This window comes from Tachyglossus aculeatus, chromosome 17, assembly GCF_015852505.1.
Source record: "Tachyglossus aculeatus isolate mTacAcu1 chromosome 17, mTacAcu1.pri, whole genome shotgun sequence".
NCBI classification, from domain to species: domain Eukaryota; kingdom Metazoa; phylum Chordata; class Mammalia; order Monotremata; family Tachyglossidae; genus Tachyglossus; species Tachyglossus aculeatus.
Window position 1 is genome coordinate 51,494,357 of NC_052082.1, and position 19,737 is coordinate 51,514,093.

General features: G+C 45.0%; 1 protein-coding gene across 1 annotated transcript in view; it reads right to left on the reverse strand.

Annotated features, from left to right (window-relative positions):
• The window catches only part of CTNS (cystinosin, lysosomal cystine transporter), a 22,016-nt gene continuing 2,279 nt past the window's right edge, over positions 1-19,737 (reverse strand). Inside the window, exons 2-12 of the mRNA XM_038759070.1 lie at positions 16,100-16,179; positions 13,516-13,594; positions 11,494-11,578; positions 10,610-10,713; positions 10,355-10,486; positions 6,983-7,082; positions 6,767-6,886; positions 4,224-4,394; positions 3,939-4,056; positions 1,870-1,984; positions 1-1,262 (exon numbers count right to left, since the gene is read on the reverse strand). Of these exons, the coding sequence (XP_038614998.1) occupies positions 1,238-1,262; positions 1,870-1,984; positions 3,939-4,056; positions 4,224-4,394; positions 6,767-6,886; positions 6,983-7,082; positions 10,355-10,486; positions 10,610-10,713; positions 11,494-11,578; positions 13,516-13,594; positions 16,100-16,163 (1,113 nt within the window). The 5' untranslated portion in view covers positions 16,164-16,179 and the 3' untranslated portion in view covers positions 1-1,237. The remainder of the gene's footprint in view (positions 1,263-1,869; positions 1,985-3,938; positions 4,057-4,223; positions 4,395-6,766; positions 6,887-6,982; positions 7,083-10,354; positions 10,487-10,609; positions 10,714-11,493; positions 11,579-13,515; positions 13,595-16,099; positions 16,180-19,737) is intronic.

The following is a 19,737-nucleotide window of genomic DNA, read 5'->3' on the forward strand; positions in this document are numbered from 1 at the left end:
ACAAAAGGGAAGAAGAGAAGTGCTTCTTGGCTAAACTGCCACCGAGGAGAGCTGTTTTCCCATTCTTACCCTTAACATTCGGTGGCTCTTATGGAGGCTAATAGCTGCATAGGAAAGTTAGCAAACTGAAGAAAAAAAATCCATCTTGTGAAGCTTTAATTAAAAATTTAGGCTCTATTATTGCTGTCAATTCAAATCACAATAGTGAAAAGCCTTACAAAATATTTCCAAGTGATCAGCAAGAAGTCAACATAGGCACACCAGGGGAGAGAGGAAAGACAGAGGGTGACAGCAGCAGCTCGTTAGGATGGGTGAGTTTCAGGGAGCACCGTGGGAGCTCAGCTGAAAGTCACCCAAGCACCTTTTAACTTAGTGAGCCCCACCAGTACAGTTTTCTTTAGTCTTATTGCCTGTATTTCTGAATTATAGAGAAAAGAAACCCCAAGAGTTTCCTGGCAGTTCCATCAAAGGGTAAGGTTCATTTTGTTAGCCAAACTGGGACCGTGGAGACACAGACCATGTACCGCCACCTTGACCTGAGCAGTGCTCCCAAGAGTATGCCCTCCCTTCTCTTGGGCACAGGTGCCCATGTATGTGCAAAGCAGGGAGTGGATGGGAACCTGCCATTTAGTAACCATGCTAATTGCAGCATGAGAAAAGGCAGCGGCGGTCCAGGGCCGGAGGCATCTCCTCTCAACTCAGGGCCAGAAAAGCAGTACTAAGGACCTGCCCCTCTAGGACCCTGGTACCTAAGGACTGTGGTGACTGGTTTCAGGTTGATATCTCAATTATCAATATATTTAAAAAGTATTTTCTGTGTCTTGGGCTCGTTTGACAATACTGTAAGGCGTACACAATACTGTTTTCCTTAACATCATTGACATAGAGTGGTGGCTGTTTGAGAAGGTGGGCGTGTGTGGGAGAAGAGCAGCTGGGGCTAGGGGGACGTATGGGAATGGTTGGAAAGGACCAGTTTATAAGAGGAAATCCCCTGCAGCCCGTTTCCTAGTTCAGTCTGTTTGCTGAACCACAGGGTGCGACACTTCTGCTGTCGTTTTCCTTAGGAAAGGGGGGAGTGTGTTCCTAGATGCCCAGGCAGTACACTAGAGCCACCGGCTGCAAGGGAGAGGCCAGTGGGGGTAGAGTCCCTTGGAAGGACTCCAGGTGGTGGAAGACTGCAGGCTCCAAGGTGAAAGTGATCTCTCCTCCATCCTCAGCTACTGCCCCTTCTTGGACATCACAACCTGAGGGATAGCTGACGCCTTAAAAAGAAAGAGATTAAGTGTACAGATGCAACCCTTCTTCACCCAGCGGGCCAACTGGGAAAGCTCAGACACCGTCAGCAGCAAGATTACCCAGCTTTTCCCCCAGCCCCTTTACTGACCTGGGCACACGCTTGGTACGGGCAGCCAGAGCTGGTGCCCAGGCAGACGCCGGTCTCTCGGGTTTAAGAGATCAAGACAAACTACGGCATTAGGCAGATGGGAAAACTCATCCTCCCCCACCCCCCACCCTAAGAAGTCCACATCCCTGTCAGCTCCATGGTTCCGGAGCCTGCCGGATGGAGCCGGGAGATACTCCTGGTTTAGTCTCAGAGTGGAGTTTGTTTACTATGCCGGACCTCAGTGACCGGAGCAGAAGCGTTTCCAGCTGGAAGCGGTGGGGTCGTTCTTGTTTAAGGCATTTGGCACGGAGGAAGAGATTCAATATCGTCCGCACACCAGACCAAACAAACATGACTCTAGGACTAGTCTCTTCAGATTATCAGACGGGGACTGGGGGATGCGCCCCTGATCTGCGGATGGCTGCAGAAGAGCCCACAGTGATTGTTTAGTCTGCATCCTTAGGTGCTAGTTGACCTGCTCATACCCTGATTTCCGCCTATATAAACAGTAGTGCTGGGTGATGAAAACAATGTCAAAGAAGATGGAGAACAATCCCAGGCCAAACTTTGTCGGGTCTCCAAATATCAGCGTCCACTGATCTGTGAATGACAAGAGAAAGAGTGATAGGAGAGGCCCTCTCAGACCAGCCAAGACACAACTGTCATTACCAAAGTATGCTGCACAGAGGCCAGTGGTTCTTAGATCACAGCCTTCAAGGGGACATTGCTTGGCTCCCTTCAGAGTCTTTTCCATGGCTGGTGTTTCTTCTGGGGTGCCTTCAGATGGTTTGTGGATGTTGGGCTGTAGCTTCTTGAGGGCAGAGACTGTATCTACCAACGGTATTGTAGTGCTTAGTACAGTGCTCTGCACACATTAATTGCTCAATAAATACCACTGATTGCTTGCTTGAGAGAGATTAACAAAGAGCAGGCAGGGATGGGGTGGGGGGAGTCCGACAAGGAGAAAAGCCAGGAAGGGCACAGCAGGGAATTTGCTCAGGCCCTTCTGGATTCCCTCCACCTGTTCGAAATTCCCCATGACCTCTGAATTGACCTGGGGACCAACATGTACCTCTGGAAGCCCTAGCCTGGGGAAGGCTGCAAAGGTCCCGCTGACCTTTAGCTAAGCAGGTATATGACTGACTGCCATTGTAAATCGGCAGTGACCTGATGTAGGTGTCAACGAATAATGTAAGGAATGTTCATTACATCAATTAACGGTATTTACTGAGTGCTTACTATGTGCAAAGCACTGTACTAAGCGCTTGGGAGAGTACCATTACATACAGCTAGGGACATTCCTCTTACAATGCAGTAGGGAAGCAGGGTGGTCTAGTGGAAAGACTGCAGATGTGGGAGTCAGAGGACCTGGGTTCCAATCCTGCTCCACCCCTTGTCTACTGAATGACAACGGTCATGTCATTTGAATTCTGTGCCAGTTTCCTCACCTGTAAAATGAGAATTAAATCCTACTCCCTCCTACTGAGACTGTGAGCCCCATGTGAAACAGACTGTCCAACCTGATTATCTTGTATCTACCCCAGTGCTTAGTACAGTGCTTGACAAGTGCCATAATAATATGGTATTAATATCAGTTGAGCTCCTGTAAATCCCATGTTATAAAAAATCAGGTTGCATCAACAATTGTGGGAAATTTTTTTAATGATATTTTGTAAGCACTTATTCTATGCCAGCTACTCCACTAAAACAATATTTGAAACAAATTCAAATAGTCCATGGTTTCTGTCACACTGGGTGAAATTAAAGAAGATTGTGGAAGTCGTTTCAAGCAGGGTATAGGTCTATCTGAAGTTCAATGGTACCACACAGCCAGCCAATTTGATCTTTTTGCATTTACTGTTTCCAGTAAATAATGGTATCAACTTCAAATAATTGTGACTTGCTTTCCAGTGCAATGCTAAGGAACTACTAATACAGCAATCCTACGCAATTCTGTGATCCTGTCAAAGCAAGCTTTAAAAAGCCCAGACTCATCTTGGGGTCAAGCCAAGTCCCATCTGCTTTCCTATTCTTCCATAGAGTTCTAACCTCCGCCCCTCTCCCCCACCAAAAAAAAAAAAATCAATCTAAAATATTACATTCTGGCAGGAGTGCTTATATTGTCAAAACTCTGCATTTGCGGGGTAATTCTCCTCCAGATCCCTGAGGAAATGAAGAAGTGTAACCTTTTCACTCAGATGGAAAAACTTACGCAGAGCAAGATTCCATAAGGGCCAATCAATCAATCAATCAATCAATCGTATTTATTGAGCGCTTACTATGTGCAGAGCACTGTACTAAGCGCTTGGGAAGTACAAATTGGCATCACATTTGTACTTCCACACCCCAGATCACCAGTACAGCCACTAGAATCCAGTTCCCCTCTTGGGAATAGAAGGGGATTCCTTGCGGGTTATCGCCCGTGCTTGGGAGAGGTCCCACCCACAGTCCTGGAGTTGGGAAGGACCCCTGCCGACCCCCACTCCAGTCTCCCATTATTCCAGAAGCCTTCCCACCTCTCTCCTTCCCCCACCCTCCTAATGTTGGCACTAACCGTTGTTGAATGATTGTAGAAACATCTGGAGGAGGCTGAAGCTGCCCCCAGTGAAGTCGAGCAGCACGTTCCCGATGCTCCACCCTTCCGTGCTCTTGCGGCGGAAATTCATGTACGCCTGCCAGACGGACACACGGACGTGAGGCAGTGAGAGGCGGGTCTTTGCAGAGCAGAAATTCCCAGTCTCCCAACACACTTCTCCCCCTTTTCCTCCTCACCCTCATCCAATTTCCACTCGAAGCAAGACAGTGTTTAGGAGAGAAGGGAAGAAGGGTCCGGCGGTACCTGGGGAAAGTACTTGACCAAGGTGACTGCCAGCTTTACGTAGGAGAAGCAGAAGAGGAACTGCAGCCAAGTGATGACTCCGGCAGCCGCCACGCCCAGAACAATGAAGACAAAGGTCCAGGAAAGCACCAAGAAACCAATTGCAAGGGGTGACACTTTCTGATCTCCTCTCTGAAAAGAGCAAAATGAGATCACTGGGTAAGGAAAGAACTTCAATGGTTACATCACTGGTTACGTGAGAAGCAATATAGTAAAGTGGACAGAGCACGGGCCTAAGAGTCAGAAGGTCACGGGTCCTAATCCCAGCACCACCATTTGTCTGCTATGTGACCTTAGGCAAGTCACTTCACTGTGCCTCAGTTATCATCATCATCATCAATCGTATTTATTGAGCGCTTACTATGTGCAGAGCACTGTACTAAGCGCTTGGGAAGTACAAATTGGCAACATATAGAGACAGTCCCTACCCAACGGGATTGAGACTGTGAGCCCCACATGGGACAGACACTGAGTCCAACTAGATTTGCATGTACCCACCCCAGCACTTAGTATCATTATCAACAGCTGGATTTACCCTTGCTTTCCCCATTTCAGCCACCCAGAAGTACCTTCATGTTCTCCTGTCCTACCCTGGAAGGGCCATTATTGGTCCACCCAGCCCCATACAAAGGTAGCACAGGTTACCTGGTTGTATCGAGTGGTAACACCTGTTATTACATTTCTGATGGGGGCTACAGGATGCCTAGAGAAACCATAATAATCATTATTGTGGTATTTAAGTGCTCACTGTGCCTAGCTCTGAATTCATTCATTCAATCATATTTATTGAGCACTTACTGTGTGCCCAGCACTGTACTAAGCACTTGGGAAGTACAAGTTGGCAACATAGAGAGATGGTCCCTACCCAACAACAGGCTCACAGTCTAGAAGATTAAGCCCAGAGGTAGATAACTCCACACCACTCAATACAACCATGGCTTGGTTACCCTTTTTGGCATCCATCCCAACATTAGGGATGTACCATCTAACATCCTAACTTTCCCTCTAGTAACTTAATAATATTTACCACTTCCCTATGCGCTTATTCAAAGTCCACCGGAAAATACTGATTTTTCCTGCCTGCAAAACTTCCTGTGGGAACCAATTCCAAATCCTTCCCGCCCGCTGAGTGATGCTGCTTCCTTCTGTTGGTTTGTTTAGGGACCACATCACAGGCTTTTCCCTTCAAACTACACAAACAAATCGATCAGATGAGGTCAGTCTGGGCACATTTTGGGAAACAAAAACCTCATCCTGAGATCACTGTTGCCTTTCAAGATGCTGGAGTGTTTCTGGCCAGACTCTCAGGAATCTACAGCCAGCCCGCCAATTTAGGCAGGGCCTAAGGACTCTAAAATAAAACAAATAACAACAAAAAGGGCTATTGAGGATCCATCAGAGATGAGTACTGTGCTAGGCCTGGAATTGAAATCAAGACCCACAGTGTGACTGCTGAATGTCTTCTGCCTACGAATGTTCACAGTCATGCAGTGTTTTCATTATGTTGTCAAAGGAGGAGGACAAAATTACGGGATGATGGAGAAGCATCATGGCCCTGTGGAAAAGGCAAATATTTGTAAGGCAGAGGAGACCCAGGTTCTAATTCTGATTACACCACTTGCCTGCTGTGTGACCTTGGGCAACTTGCTTCACTTCTTTGTGCCTGTTTCCTCTTTTGTAAAACAGGGATTAAGTATTTGCTCCACAACCCCAGATTGTGAGCACAATATGGGACAGGGATCATATCAAATCTGATTATATTGTATCTAGCACAGTGCTTGACACATGATAAACACTTTAATACCCAATACGAATTATCTGATATTCGCCCCACCACACTGCATTTATGAAGAGCTTTATAGAATCACAGAATCCTAGAGCTCAAGAGATCACCAGCTTCAAGACAGATGAACAATTAAACCAGAGTAGGAAAGTTGTCCAGTCCATGTAGCTGTAATTTATTTATATTAATGTCTGTTTCACCCTCTAGACTGTAAAATCATTGTGGGTAGGGAACATCTCTATCAGCTATATTGTATTGTACTCTCCCAAGCTTTTAGTACTGGGCTCATACTGCTGATTGATTGATTCTCTGAAGCTCTCAACAAGTCTGCTCCAGACCTGAGTATATGAAGCAGCCCCAAAGGGCGAACAGGAGAAATCTGTCTCATAGTATCCTTTCCATTTTAAGACAAAAAAAACTCACTAAGCAAAGGGAAAAAATTGCCAAAAACCCCCAAACAATAAAACTTTCTATGCTCTCAAGCCCCTAGTTTAGTTGAGACAGAAGGCCCTAGCAAGTTAAATATCAGTGGTACTTATTGAGTGCTTACTGTGGGCAGAGTACTAAGTGCTCGGGATAGTATAATAAATAACCAGTGTAACGTAAAAAATCTACTTCAACTGAGATCTTGAGTTGCTTGGGAGAGCTATAACCCCTCAGGGAGGCACCTGAGGAGAAGCTGGGTATTTTGCAATGGCCGCCAGAAAGCTCCTTCACTCACCTCATACAGAAAGCACTGCACGATAACCACAAGGGTTAAGGCAACCGCATGAAGACTGAAGAAGACATCATTACTGTCCACCGGGTTAACACCGTTGGGGTGTTGGTGCAGAAACTGCTCCTGAGAAAAAGAAAACAGCATTGCCAGTTAGGAGGCGAGAGCTTACTTATACAAGTGACACCTCATCAGTAAAGGGACTAGCTTAAGCCTCCTTACCTTAATATAGGTGACCCAAAAGAGCCCAATATTGAACACACTGTATGCTATAAAGCCGGTGAGATTCAGGGCGATGAAGTCAAAACTCAGTCCGACGACACTGGAAAAGGAAAAAGGCAAAACCTTTAAAAATAATAATAATAATATTTGAAGACACCCCCCCACCACCAATAAGTAGCTCAAGACCAGTTACTGAGAAGGAGTTTCTGGGAGAGAAAAAAGCCAGTTTTCAGGGCCTCTGTTCTACAATAGCTTCCTCCCCAAACTGGATTCCATAGATTTTTTTACTCCCACGTTCCCTGCTCGCGGGGGAGAGATTAAGGTTCAGATTCTCAGGCTGCTTTGTCTTCAGGAGAAAGGGCCTTCCCCCTCCCTCAGTGTTACCTGCTATTTCAAGCAAGGCACCAGGGCCTCAAGGGAGAAGCCCAAAGACACAGTTCCAGCTGAAGAACAGCAAGGTCAGAGAGAAACACTATCTTCTCACTCATTCGTTTACAGAGTGGTAAAATCATGGCCCTTTCTCTGTTGGTTCACTGGGGCCTGGGAGGGGAAGCTTGAACGATTTTTAAAAAAGACTCTTCTTCCTTTAGGACAAGGCAGCCCTTCCCAGAGTTCGATCATGTGGTGTTCCACCTCTTCTCCCCTTTCCACGGGGATTGAATGAATGCTCCAATTCCAATTCCAGCTCCAATGAATGCTCGGGAAAGGAGGGCAGGCAGTTAGATGGCTCTGTAGTACACCTTTATCTGCAATGCTGTTACACTTGCACAGCTTGCAACCAAGAGGAAGAAATGCAGTTGAAAAGTTGGTCATGAAGCAGATTTGCCTCCTCAGAAGCCTGCTCACCGTGTTCAATTTCACCCAGACAATAGTTCTAATTGACAGAACAGACAGGAGAGGGTAGACTGCAGCAGAAAGCCATGCCCCAAATCGAGAGTTTTGTGAAGTTTTGGTCAGCAACTTTTTGATGGAAAAATCTAAATTGCAGCTGCATTTATGAAGAGCTTTATAGAATCACAGAATCCTAGAGCTCAAGAGATCACCAGCTTCAAGACAGATGAACAATTAAACCGGAGTAGGAAAGTCGTCCAGTCTTTTCTCCCTTTTTTTCCTGGCATTTTTTAAGCCATAAAAAACTAAGTCCTGGGGTAGGTACAAGCTGCTCAGATTGGACACAGTCTGTCACACGTGGGGCTCACAGTCTTAATCCCCATTTTACATATGAGCTAACTGAGGCACAGTGAAGTTAAGTGACTTGCCCAAGGTTACACAGCAGACAAGTGGCAGAGCCAGGACTAGAACCCAGGTCCTCTAACTCCCAGGACCAGACTTTAACCACTAGACCATGTTGCTTCTCATAAGTATTCTCTTAAGTATCTCCAGGGTTGGAAAGCCCATCACCTCCTAGTTCAGTGTTTTTCTTCTACCTCTTTTACTCTAAGAAGCAGCGTGTCCTAGTGGATAGAGCAAGGGCCTGGAATCCGAGTACCTGGATACTAATCCCAGCTCCGCCACTTGTCTGTATGACCTTGGGCAAACCACTTATCTTTTCTGGGCCTCACTTTCCTCAACAATAAAATGGGGATAAAAATCCTGCACCAATCCTGCACCCTCCTACTTAAGACTATGAGCCCCATTGTGGACATCCAACTTGTACTTCCCCAAGCGCTTAGTACAGTGCTCTGCACACAGTAAGCACTCAATAAATACGATTGAATGAATGAATGTGGGCAAATTGATATGCCCCAGTGCTTAGTACAGTGCTTAACACACAGCAAGCACTCAAACAACTACCATAATTATTATTATTACTCCTGTTGGTCTCCAGTAGACATGGAAAAATCACCAGTCACCAACCCCTCCACAAGAAAACTTTTATAGAACTAAAGATTGGTAAGTCACAAGCTTAGCCCTTGCTCTAGGCCAAACAACTAATTCCTTCAGTCTTTCCCCCTGGTTTCCTTGGTATCTGAACACTGGACCATTGTTTTGTCATTAATTGACCTTTAGACACTTGGCATTTGAAGATTTGGTACGTGGTTTGCCTTTGGCTCCTTAATTCCATCATGAAAAGTCACCAGAAATGTGAGTCCGTGGGAGACTTTTGTTCAATTTCTAAGCTGTAGGTTCATTTTGGGTAGGGAATGTGTCTGTTATATTGTTATATTGTACTCTTCCAAGTGCTTAGTACAGTGCTCTGCCTACGATAAGTGCTCCAAAATATGATTAATTACTTTTAGGTAGCTCTCACTGTGGGCAGGGAATGTGTCTACCAACTCTATTGTAATGGTACTCTTCCAAGCGCTTAGTAGAGTGCTTTGCCCACAGTAAGTGCTCAATAAATATGATTGATTGATAGCTCAGCTCCAAGACACTAGAAACAAGATTTCCACTGTGAAGGGGAGAGAGACGTAAAAGGAGAAAAAGAAAAGAAAAAGAGCTCCTCATCTCCCCTTGAGCCTGCAATTACAGTTTTTGGGTTTTATTTTAATAGGGAAGTCCTGTTTAATTATTTTACAGGGAACTCACGCCCCTTCCTTCCTCTCCCACTCGTCCCCCTCTCCATCCCCCCATCTTACCTCCTTCCCTTCCCCACAGCACCTGTATATATGTATATATGCTTGTACATATTTATTACTCTATTTATTTATTTATTTTACTTGTACATATCTATTCTATTTATTTTATTTTGTTAGTATGTTTGGTTTTGTCTCCCCCTTTTAGACTGTGAGCCCACTGTTGGGTAGGGACTGTCTCTAGATGTTAGTACAGTGCTCTGCACACAGTAAGCACTCAATAAATATGATTGATGATGATGATGATAACATTGCTCAAATGGGAAAATATCAAGCCCAGGCTGGATTGTATCCTTGAGATCTTTAAAATCATAAAACCCTCAAAGGCAGAAGTGACTTTGAGCTGATATTTGGTCCAGCCTCCTGTCTTCAGGAGTTAAAGCCTCTTCTACAACCTGATTGGTTGTCTTAAAAAAAATCTGCAGTATACCCAACCTTCACTGTTTGATCTCCCATTAGTAAAACTTAAGTCTAAATTAACTCTTGCTGTAAATTAAGCCAGTTTTCTCTTGACCAATTGCTTGATTATATTGTGTGAAGCACCTTATTGAGTGCTTGGGAGACTTCAACAGAAGTTAGGCTCTCCTTCCTTTCCCTCAAGGAGCTTACAGTCTAGAGCTGCTGTATCAGAAGACGAAAGCCTCTTCGGATCTATAGTGAGACTTTCAAACTGGATCCAGTAAGGAAAGAGTAAGAGAGGAAAATGGGATAATGTCTCCTAGGAAGAAGGCAAACAGCAGTTCTATGGTGCTGGTCCGCTTGGCTACCCACCCGCCTATCTCATTCAGGTTTTTACCTCTTCCGCCGCCAATTCTCGTACACTTGAGGATAGAAGGAAACGGACCAGGCCACGAAGTAAATCCAACCAATCAACTGGTTGATTATCCCAACGAAGTTGCTGTGAATCACTAGGAAGCGGATTCTTGGCCTGGAAGGAAAGTTGGGGATTCAGGAGAGTGAAATCTGGTGTCCTCCAGGGCTCAGCCAGCTTCCTCCCTCAGTGAGCCATATTTTCCCTGCATGACAGGCTAAACTAGTTTAGCCAACTCACCCAGTTTGGTTAGAATTGTTACTCTGCAGATACACAGTAACCTGTCCAACAGCTTTAGATTTCACGACAAAAGAGGATTCTGTCTGGGCAGCAGGCATCTCCACCTAGTACAGAGATTTAAAAACACACACACATCAGGAAGTGGACAAAAAGGCAACAAAAACTATTATCTCTACTCCAAATTCTGTTTCTGACTCTATTGCTTCAACCCATGGCTCCCACCTCAGTCTCTCCCCATGGCTTCTTTACTTCTCTCCGTGGAGAGGACACTGCAGTGAGGGTCTATATTCTGAACTGCTGGGCAGGAGCAATTACCTCCATATGCTACTGGGAATTGTAATCTTAATCCTTTAGGATTGCCAGAACTGTGTGTAGCTCACCCCCTAGAAATAAGGTTCGGGTCACTTCTAGATAGGCCTCAGACTTCCTTTCCGTCGGGCGGCTCCTCAGCCCACTGCACCACAGTCCCGCTCTCCACCACCTAAAACAGGAGAGTGGGCTGAGGATGCCTGAACTCAACCCAAATGATAAGAGAAAAAAACAACCAGATTTGACAATAATATTCTCCAGATATAGCAAGCTAGAATATAGCCAAGAAAAATCACTTTTAGTATATCTTTCCAGAACTGCTTTTTCCTCTGTAATATTTGTGTCCAATCCTCCAGATATAAATTGGGCATAAAATCAATGTACAGAGAGGTAAATAAGTTTGGATCTTCTTTGGGATTTTAGGGTTTTATCAAATCCTGAGAGAATAAATTAATCTACTGTATGAAGAATGCCAAAGTCCCTCTGTAGAATGCAGATGATTATTAAGGAAAAATTTTCCACCCAGAACTGTTCATTATTTGCTACCCTATACTTTAGTTATAATAGTTACTTACTTCATTAGGGAGTTCAATTATGGTTCTATTTTTTGAAGAGAATGTCACGTTAAATGTAATCACCAGCGCTGTATCTAATGGGCCACTGTGAAAGACAAAAGTCTGATTACTTTCAGAGACTGACAGAGCAACTGTTCCCAATGGCGTGGGTTCCTTCCCAGGAGTTCTCTGATCTTTGACTCTAGTTTGTGCTTTTTAATCAGGTAAATCAGAGTTTAATCAGATGCTGAAACACTCTTCCCAAGCCCTCCTCCTAACTCAACCCCACTCTGGTTTCACTGTCATGAATTTCAGAGGATGTATGGACGTGTGTGTGTGTGTGTGTGTGTGTGTGTGTGTGTGTGTGTGTGTGTGTGTGTGAGAGAGAGAGAGAGAGAGAGAGAGAGAGAGAGAGAGAGAGAGAGAGAGAGAGAGAGAGAGAGAGAGAGAGAGAGAGAGAGAGAGAGAGAAACTGTGGAAGAAGATGGTTGGGTTATGACTAAAAAGGGGCAGAAGAAGTCTACAGTGAAATCTATAAAGAAACCCACTGATATGTCCAACCAACATATCTTTATGTAGTGTCTATGAAATACTCCTAGATATACCCTCCAGAAGAGATTAGATAACAGAATGGCGTTGGTAACAGTCCCTATATTTTAATATACTCAGAACAGTTGGCAATATCTGAAGGCCAGGAGAAACTACCAGTTGGTTCCAGAAAATGATGAGATAAGACTCAATTGTAATTATTGAGCACTTACTATGTGCACAGCACTGTAAAAAGCACTTGAGTACAATATAACAGACATTCCCTGCCCACAATAGGCTTACAGTCTAGAACATAAGCATCCTGAACAGATCAGATCAGTATGGTATATAAAGAAGGCATAAGGACAGAGATATCTGGAACCATTTCATCACCTGAAGTCCCATATACGGTGGTTTCCCAGCTTCAGATCAAAACCTGGCCCTTAGCCTTGGCCAACTAAGAATATGAGGAGGAATATACGTGCATGCTTGCAGGTGTAGAGGTTTATGTGTGAAGAAGTGTGTTAAAGAAGCATATGCTGGAGAAAAAAAATGAATCAGTTCTCAAGTGCCATAAAATCCAAAACCCGACGCTGGGGAAACATTACTTACTTCTAGCCCCTTGCACATGCTGAGCTCCTGCCCTGAAACTCCCTTCCCAACCAAATCTACCATACCTCAACCCTCCCTCATCTTCAGAGCCATCTTTAAAAAAAAATCTCTTCCAACAAACCTTCCTCAATCCAATACTCCAAATCCCAAGTGATAGAACTCAACAGCTGCTTCTTGTACTTATAAATCTATCTATTCCTGCCCTCAGCACTTGTGTGTATATAATATATATATATGTATATGAGTGTGTATATATATATATACACTCATTTTAATTTCACAGTTTGTAAATATTTTAACATCTGTCTCCCCTGTGAGCATTTAAGTCCTAGTGGGCAAGAATGTGTCTTGGGCTTCTGTTGTTTCTTTCCAAGTGTTTAGTGCACTTGATTGTCCTCAGTAGGCACTCAATAAACACCATTAGTACTACTACTAGGAAGTGCTGCCATTGAATCCAGACATGTGAATTACACTGCACATCTTATGAACATGGCCAACATGACCAATTAAGTTCCTCGCTGGAGGCTTGTAGTCGATAACCTTTGCTTAATTCATGATATCTGCTGTTCAAAGCTCCCAACCAAGGCAGTTATCAGTCCTCTGCCTTGCTCTCTAACCCATCTTCCCAACTCAAGTAAACCCAGTGAACTGAGGATGCCTCATTTCTCAGCTGTAATTTACCTTTCTCGGCAGAAACTTCTGGGTTTCACTATGGAGCTAAGATCATGGAGGTCACCTCTCTCCACACATTTCTAAGAAAATACCATCCTGTACAGACTTACAAAAGAGCCCCTTTGAATCCACAGGCTTAGGTTATTTAAGACTCCAGTGAGGTGTTTGTAAGCCTTGCCCACGTCCATTTGCTGGGAGGATGGGGGCAATGTTGGGGCCAGAAAACTTTACCTGAGCTGTATGCTGACGTTCGTTGAGCTGCCATTTTCTAGAGTCACCACGGGAGGTAATGTGAGATGGACAGCAGCCTCTGAAAGGACAACAAGATGTACCTCATTCTGAAGACAAACAAATGACAACTGCAAACACCAGCAGAGGTTGATGGGTAAAAATAATGGAGATAATAATCAGAAAACTGTTTAATGGCATAAAGCAGATGTCCCAAACTGTGATCTCACAGGCAGGAGAATCAGAGCTTGAGTTAACATCCAGTGTAGGGACCACTACAGCCTGGTATACAGTAGCATAGTTGTCCTGCAGTTTGAATCATCATCATCAATCGTATTCATTGAGCGCTTACTGTGTGCAGAGCACTGTACTAAGCGCTTGGGAAGTACAAGTTGGCAACAACTTGTTTGAATCAGACAATTCCAGCAATGCTATGGAATCCATGAGTGTCTGAGAGGAAAAATCTCTTGCCTGACTCAAATCTGACAGGGTAGGGCGCATATCTAGCCCAACCCTTTTTTTAAATCAGGTCTACTTGATCTTGACCTGATTTCTGTAAGGGGAAGAAGTGAGGAAAAGGGGGTTGGGGGAAGGAGCAACACACATTATGTATTGCTGAGCCGTGCGGTCTCTGCATATACACTGGGACTTCAGTATATGAATAGGAACAGTGCTCAGACTAGCCAGAGATCACCATGCTGAGGAGGCCAGACACAGAGGTGGATGGGCCAGGGCAGACCCAACCCTAGTTTGCCTTTTCCGAGTAAAACTCCAATCCCTGGGGCCCCCATCTAAGTTGCTTGAGAACCAGGAGTGGGGTAGGGCTTTTGTGGGGAAAGAAGGGATCAGAGAAGAGTTGCTTCTTTCTAGCCTCAGCCTGCTGTATTACCTTCTATCCCCCTTTACCCCTGCAAAGGTGCTAAACCGACGATGTTAGCTACAGCTTGGAGGCCACACTGTGGTTCAATACAATATGCTACCAGCTTGGAAATGTGAACTGGTAATAGAGTTGCTTTAATATCCAAAGCCAGAAGCTTGTGAAATCACAGGCTCAATTTAGACTTCTAAGACAGTGCTGCCATACACCCTTCTGTCACCTAACAGAATGCAGGTGTTCCTTCCATCCAAGATTTTACTAAGTTCCTCTCCTTTAGTTCCTGCTACGTTCATCCTGGAGTATAAGCTTGATTCTCAGTTTTAACTTCCAGACGGGCTGCAGCACAATGGGATTTTTTAGCAGAGACATCTGTAAAATTGGTTTTGCGGGGACAGGATTTACAGATGTGAAGTAACAGCCCAACTGGTTGATCTCCACAAACTTGTTTCCATTCTAACCTATGAGGCCTGCGTAATAGATTTCACAACTTCCCTCTGGGACCCTCTTCAATATTTAACAACAGTCACTGTCAGGAAATTGTCCCTAATGCCTAAGCTAAATCTCTCACACTATCCTTTAAGCCTATTTCCTCTCTGGAACATTTTAACCAGGGACACGGTTTGAAAAACAGGTTCACCTGGTTGCCACAGGTTAGTGAAAATTTTTAATCCCTCAGGGTCACAAAACATGTGTGCTGTAGGTCAGGTGAACCATTGCTTTCTCTGGCTCAGGGCTCTGGAGAAGCTGGCTGTTCACACTGCTCGGGACTGAGCGGGAACAGAGTGGTATCACATGACTTCCCAAAGGAAGTACAATTTGCAACTCTTCTCCATGGTATGAGTGGCCTGACTTAAGCCATTCCTTACAACTGGGGTAGAAGGGCCAAATTGTTTACATTTCATAAGTCTCAAGGTAACTGGATTTGAAGATAATCACCCAGAGAAAGCTGGAGACAAACAGAACCTTGAAGCACTTTATTAGTGATCCCAAACAGCCTTTGTCACTGGGCAAATGAAATAAGGCCAAAGGGAAAAAGGAGAAGTAGTGTAAGAACAGCATTCATACTTAACTTGCTGCCAAATAATCTCTGTAGGTACATGTTGGCAATCAACATTAATATTAATTTCACTCGTGCAAGTTTAACCTGGGTGCTGGGAAAGTGGTTCTCTGAAGTTTTCAATTCTTCTGATCACTGGTGTTTCTTCCAAGTGATTGTTGAAAACACAAAGCCTGACTCAGAATTAAGACGTGGTGTCCAAACCATTTTAATAGATCATCTTGGTGAGCATTTTACTTGCAGATCTGGAAAACCTATTTTCCTAATGTATTGGGCCACCAAGACCCCCATCATTTAACTTGGTAAAGAACTCAAAACTAAAAAAGGAGTTCTAGTTTGCATATCTGCTCAGGGGGTCTGAAAAACAACTTTTGTCTTAGCAAAATGGTCAGATGTGAGGGTGATACTTGAAAATGGTGCTTAAATACATTAGTGAGGCTTCTCTGCAAAAAGGTGCTTAATAAATATTATTGATTAAAATGATGAATAAGATCTATGATGAGCAATTTCTATTGACTGCTTCATAGGGCTCTATATTGGGAAACATTTGACTTGAAATTTTAACCACACATATTCCTCAAGTCTGTTACCTTTTTTTTTTTGCCCTTACAGTCATATCTGATCTAACCTTAACTTCCCAGTTCCAAACTTACCACATTGTTCTTGCCGCTTGAGAGAAAGACAGACCATAAAAAGAAGTGTCCATCTTTTCACCATCTTGAACTTCAGACAACTAGGAAAAAAAGTACAGAAGAAAAATTCAAAAGACAAGTCAGCTGGTGGTGTATAAAGGTCTGAATACTTCTTCCCCATTCTTAACTTGTTTTGAACAGAACCTCAGGCAAGCAATTCTCCTTATCAGTAAAAAAAAGGTAAATTACTTATCTTTGTGACCCTTAAGCCCTGTATGGTCTCTGCCCCACCCCTCCTACCCCACATTATCTACTGGTGTGAGCTCCAAGAAGTCCCAGTGGGCTGACATCTGATCTCTCATCCTTCAATCAATCAGTGGTGTTTATTGAGCACGTATTATAGGCAGAGCACTGTACTAAGCACTTAGTGCAAGTACAATAATAGTTATAAAATTTGTTCCACGCTAAGCAATCAGGTTAGGTACAGTCCCTGTCCCTCTTGGGACTCAGAATCTAAATTGGGGGGAGGGAGTAGGATCTAATCCCCATTTTACAGATGAGGAAACTGAGGCACAGGGAAGTTAAGTGACACAACCAAGGTCAGTCACACAGCAGGCAAGTGGTAGAGCTGGGATTGGAATCCAGGTCATCATCATCAATCGTATTTATTGAGTGCTTACTGTGTGCAGAGCACTGTACTAAGCGCTTGGGAAGTCCAAGTTGGCAACATATAGAGACAGTCCCTACCCAACAGTGGGCTCACAGTCTAAAAGGGGGAGACAGAGAACAAACCCAAACATACTGACAAAATAAAATAAATAGAATAGATATGTACAAGTAAAATAAAGTAACAAATATGTACAAACATATATACATATATAGAGGTGCAGTGGGGAAGGGAAGGAGGTAAGATGGGGGATGGAGAGGAAGGAAGGGGCTCAGTCTGGGAAGGCCTCCTGGAGGAGGTGAGCTCTCAGGTCCTGATTCCCAAGCTTGTGCTCCTTCTACTGGGCCATTCTCCTTCCAACCTGAATCCTTGTTGCTCTAGTTCCACCACTAGAAGTACAAGTAAAATAAAGTAACAAATATGTACAAACATATATACATATACAGAGGTGCAGTGGGGAAGGGAAGGAGGTAAGATGGGGGGGATGGAGAGGAAGGAAGGGGCTCAGTCTGGGAAGGCCTCCTGGAGGAGGTGAGCTCTCAGGTCCTGACTCCCAAGCTTGTGCTCCTTCTACTGGGCCGTTCTCCTTCCAACCTGAATCCTTGTTGCTCTAGTTCCACCACTAGAAGTACAAGTAAAATAAAGTAACAAATATGTACAAACATATATACATATATAGAGGTGCAGTGGGGAAGGGAAGGAGGTAAGATGGGGGGGATGGAGAGGAAGGAAGGGGCTCAGTCTGGGAAGGCCTCCTGGAGGAGGTGAGCTCTCAGGTCCTGACTCCCAAGCTTGTGCTCCTTCTACTGGGCCATTCTCCTTCCAACCTGAATCCTTGTTGCTCTAGTTCCACCACATACTTGGGAACTAAGGACTGGGCATTGCCCCAGGCATCTTCAAACCCCAGGCAGCACCTGCCCCACTCCCCTAACTGCCCTGACCTCACACCGACTTCCTGGGCTGCCATCCTGGCTCGTCACCTCAGCTCAGACCCCTTGGGATCCCCATTTCACAGGGGCCCTCTGGATTCGATCTGGTCTTCTCCACAGGCGGGTCTCCCCACAAGGAAGCAAAGGATTAATTATCTAGGGCCATTTGGGGATTCAGACTCCAGGCTGAACCAGAAAGCTAGGAGACATTTTGAAAAGGGCCCCGATTCGTTTTTAAATGGGAAATCAAATCAATCAGCGGTAATTACTGGGTGCTTACTATGCGCAGAGCACTGAGACAGCACTTGAGAGAGTATAAGTTAACAAGACACATTCCCGGCTCACAAGGACCCACCCCACCTAACACACAGAAGGGCACACAGGGTCCTCTCCATTTCACCTCTGACCATCCTGGTGCCCAAGACAGTCAAACCCACCGGGGGCTTAGCCCGGGGGGGCAGGCGTGAACTTGGGGTGCCTCAATTCCCCTCCCTTCCGGTTCTGCAAAAATACCCTAACAGGTAAGCTCATTGTTACCTGGGGGGGTAAATTGTCATTTAACTCTTGCACCGTACTCTCCCAAGCACTGAGTACGGTGCTCTACACATAGTAAATGCTCAAAAAATGCCCTTGATCGATTGATAATAATAATAATAATAATAATGATGGCATTTGTTAAGCGCTTACTATGTGCAAAGCACTGTTCTAAGCGCTGGGGGGGGATACAAGGTGATCAAGTTGCCCCACGTGGGGCTCACAGTCTTAATCCCCATTTTACAGATGAGGTAACTGAGGCTCAGAGAAGTTAAGTGACTTGTCCAAGGTCACACAGCAGACGTGTGGCGGAGCCGGGATTCGAACCCCTGACCTCTGACTCCAAAGCCCGGGCTCTTTCCGCTGAGCCATGCTGCTTCTCTCATTGATGGCTCCAGAGGGTGTGTGTGTACATATACATGTATACATGTATACATATAAATACATACATATCTCCTCACTGTACCTCGCTCTCACCTGTCCCGCCATCGACCCCCGGCCCACGTCATCCCCCGGGCCTGGAATGCCCTCCCTCTGCCCATCCGCCAAGCTAGCTCTCTTCCTCCCTTCAAGGCCCTGCTGAGAGCTCACCTCCTCCAGGAGGCCTTCCCAGACTGAGCCCCTTCTTTCCTTTCCCCCTCGTCCCCCTCTCCATCCCCCCGTCTTACCTCCTTCCCTTCCCCACAGCACCTGTATATATGTATATATGGTTGTACATATTTATTACTCTATTTATTTATTTATTTATTTTACTTGTACATTTCTATCCTACTTATTTTATTTTGTTGGTATGTTTGGTTCTGTTCTCTGTCTCCCCCTTTTAGACTGTGAGCCCACTGTTGGGTAGGGACTGTCTCTATGTGATGCCAATTTGTACTTCCCAAGCACTTAGTACAGTGCTCTGCACATAGTAAGCGCTCAATAAATACGATTGATTGATTGATATACATACACACACACACACACACACACACACCCAGATCGGGAGGGACAGGGCGAGGGGCAAGTAGACCAGGGCTCCAACAGCTGTTTGGCGATGGAGCCGCAGCAGAGCAGCACAGGTGCCCAACGTGGGCTTCCTCCCAGTCCAACGAGGGCATCCCCTCCTCACCCCCTCCGGGCCGGGGTTACGAATATACATTTGCTCCCTCCGGGGAAGGGAATTATTTATTTATACTGAATAAATAATTCAGTATTTATTGAGCGCTTACTGACCGAGAAGCAGCGTGGCTTAGTGGAAGGAGCACAGGCTTGGGGGTCGGAGGTCATTCATTCATTCAATCGTATTTATTGAGCGCTTACTGTGTGCAGAGCACTGTACTGAGCACTTGGGAAGTACAACCGTGCCTCAGTGGAAAGAGCACAGGCTTTGGAGTCAGAGGTCAGGGGTTCGAATCCCGGCTCCGCCCATGTCTGCTGTGTGACCTTGGGCAAGTCACTTAACTTCTCTGAGCCTCAGTTACCTCATCTGTAAAATGGAGATTAATAATAATAATAATGATGGCATTTATTAGGTGCTTACTATGTGC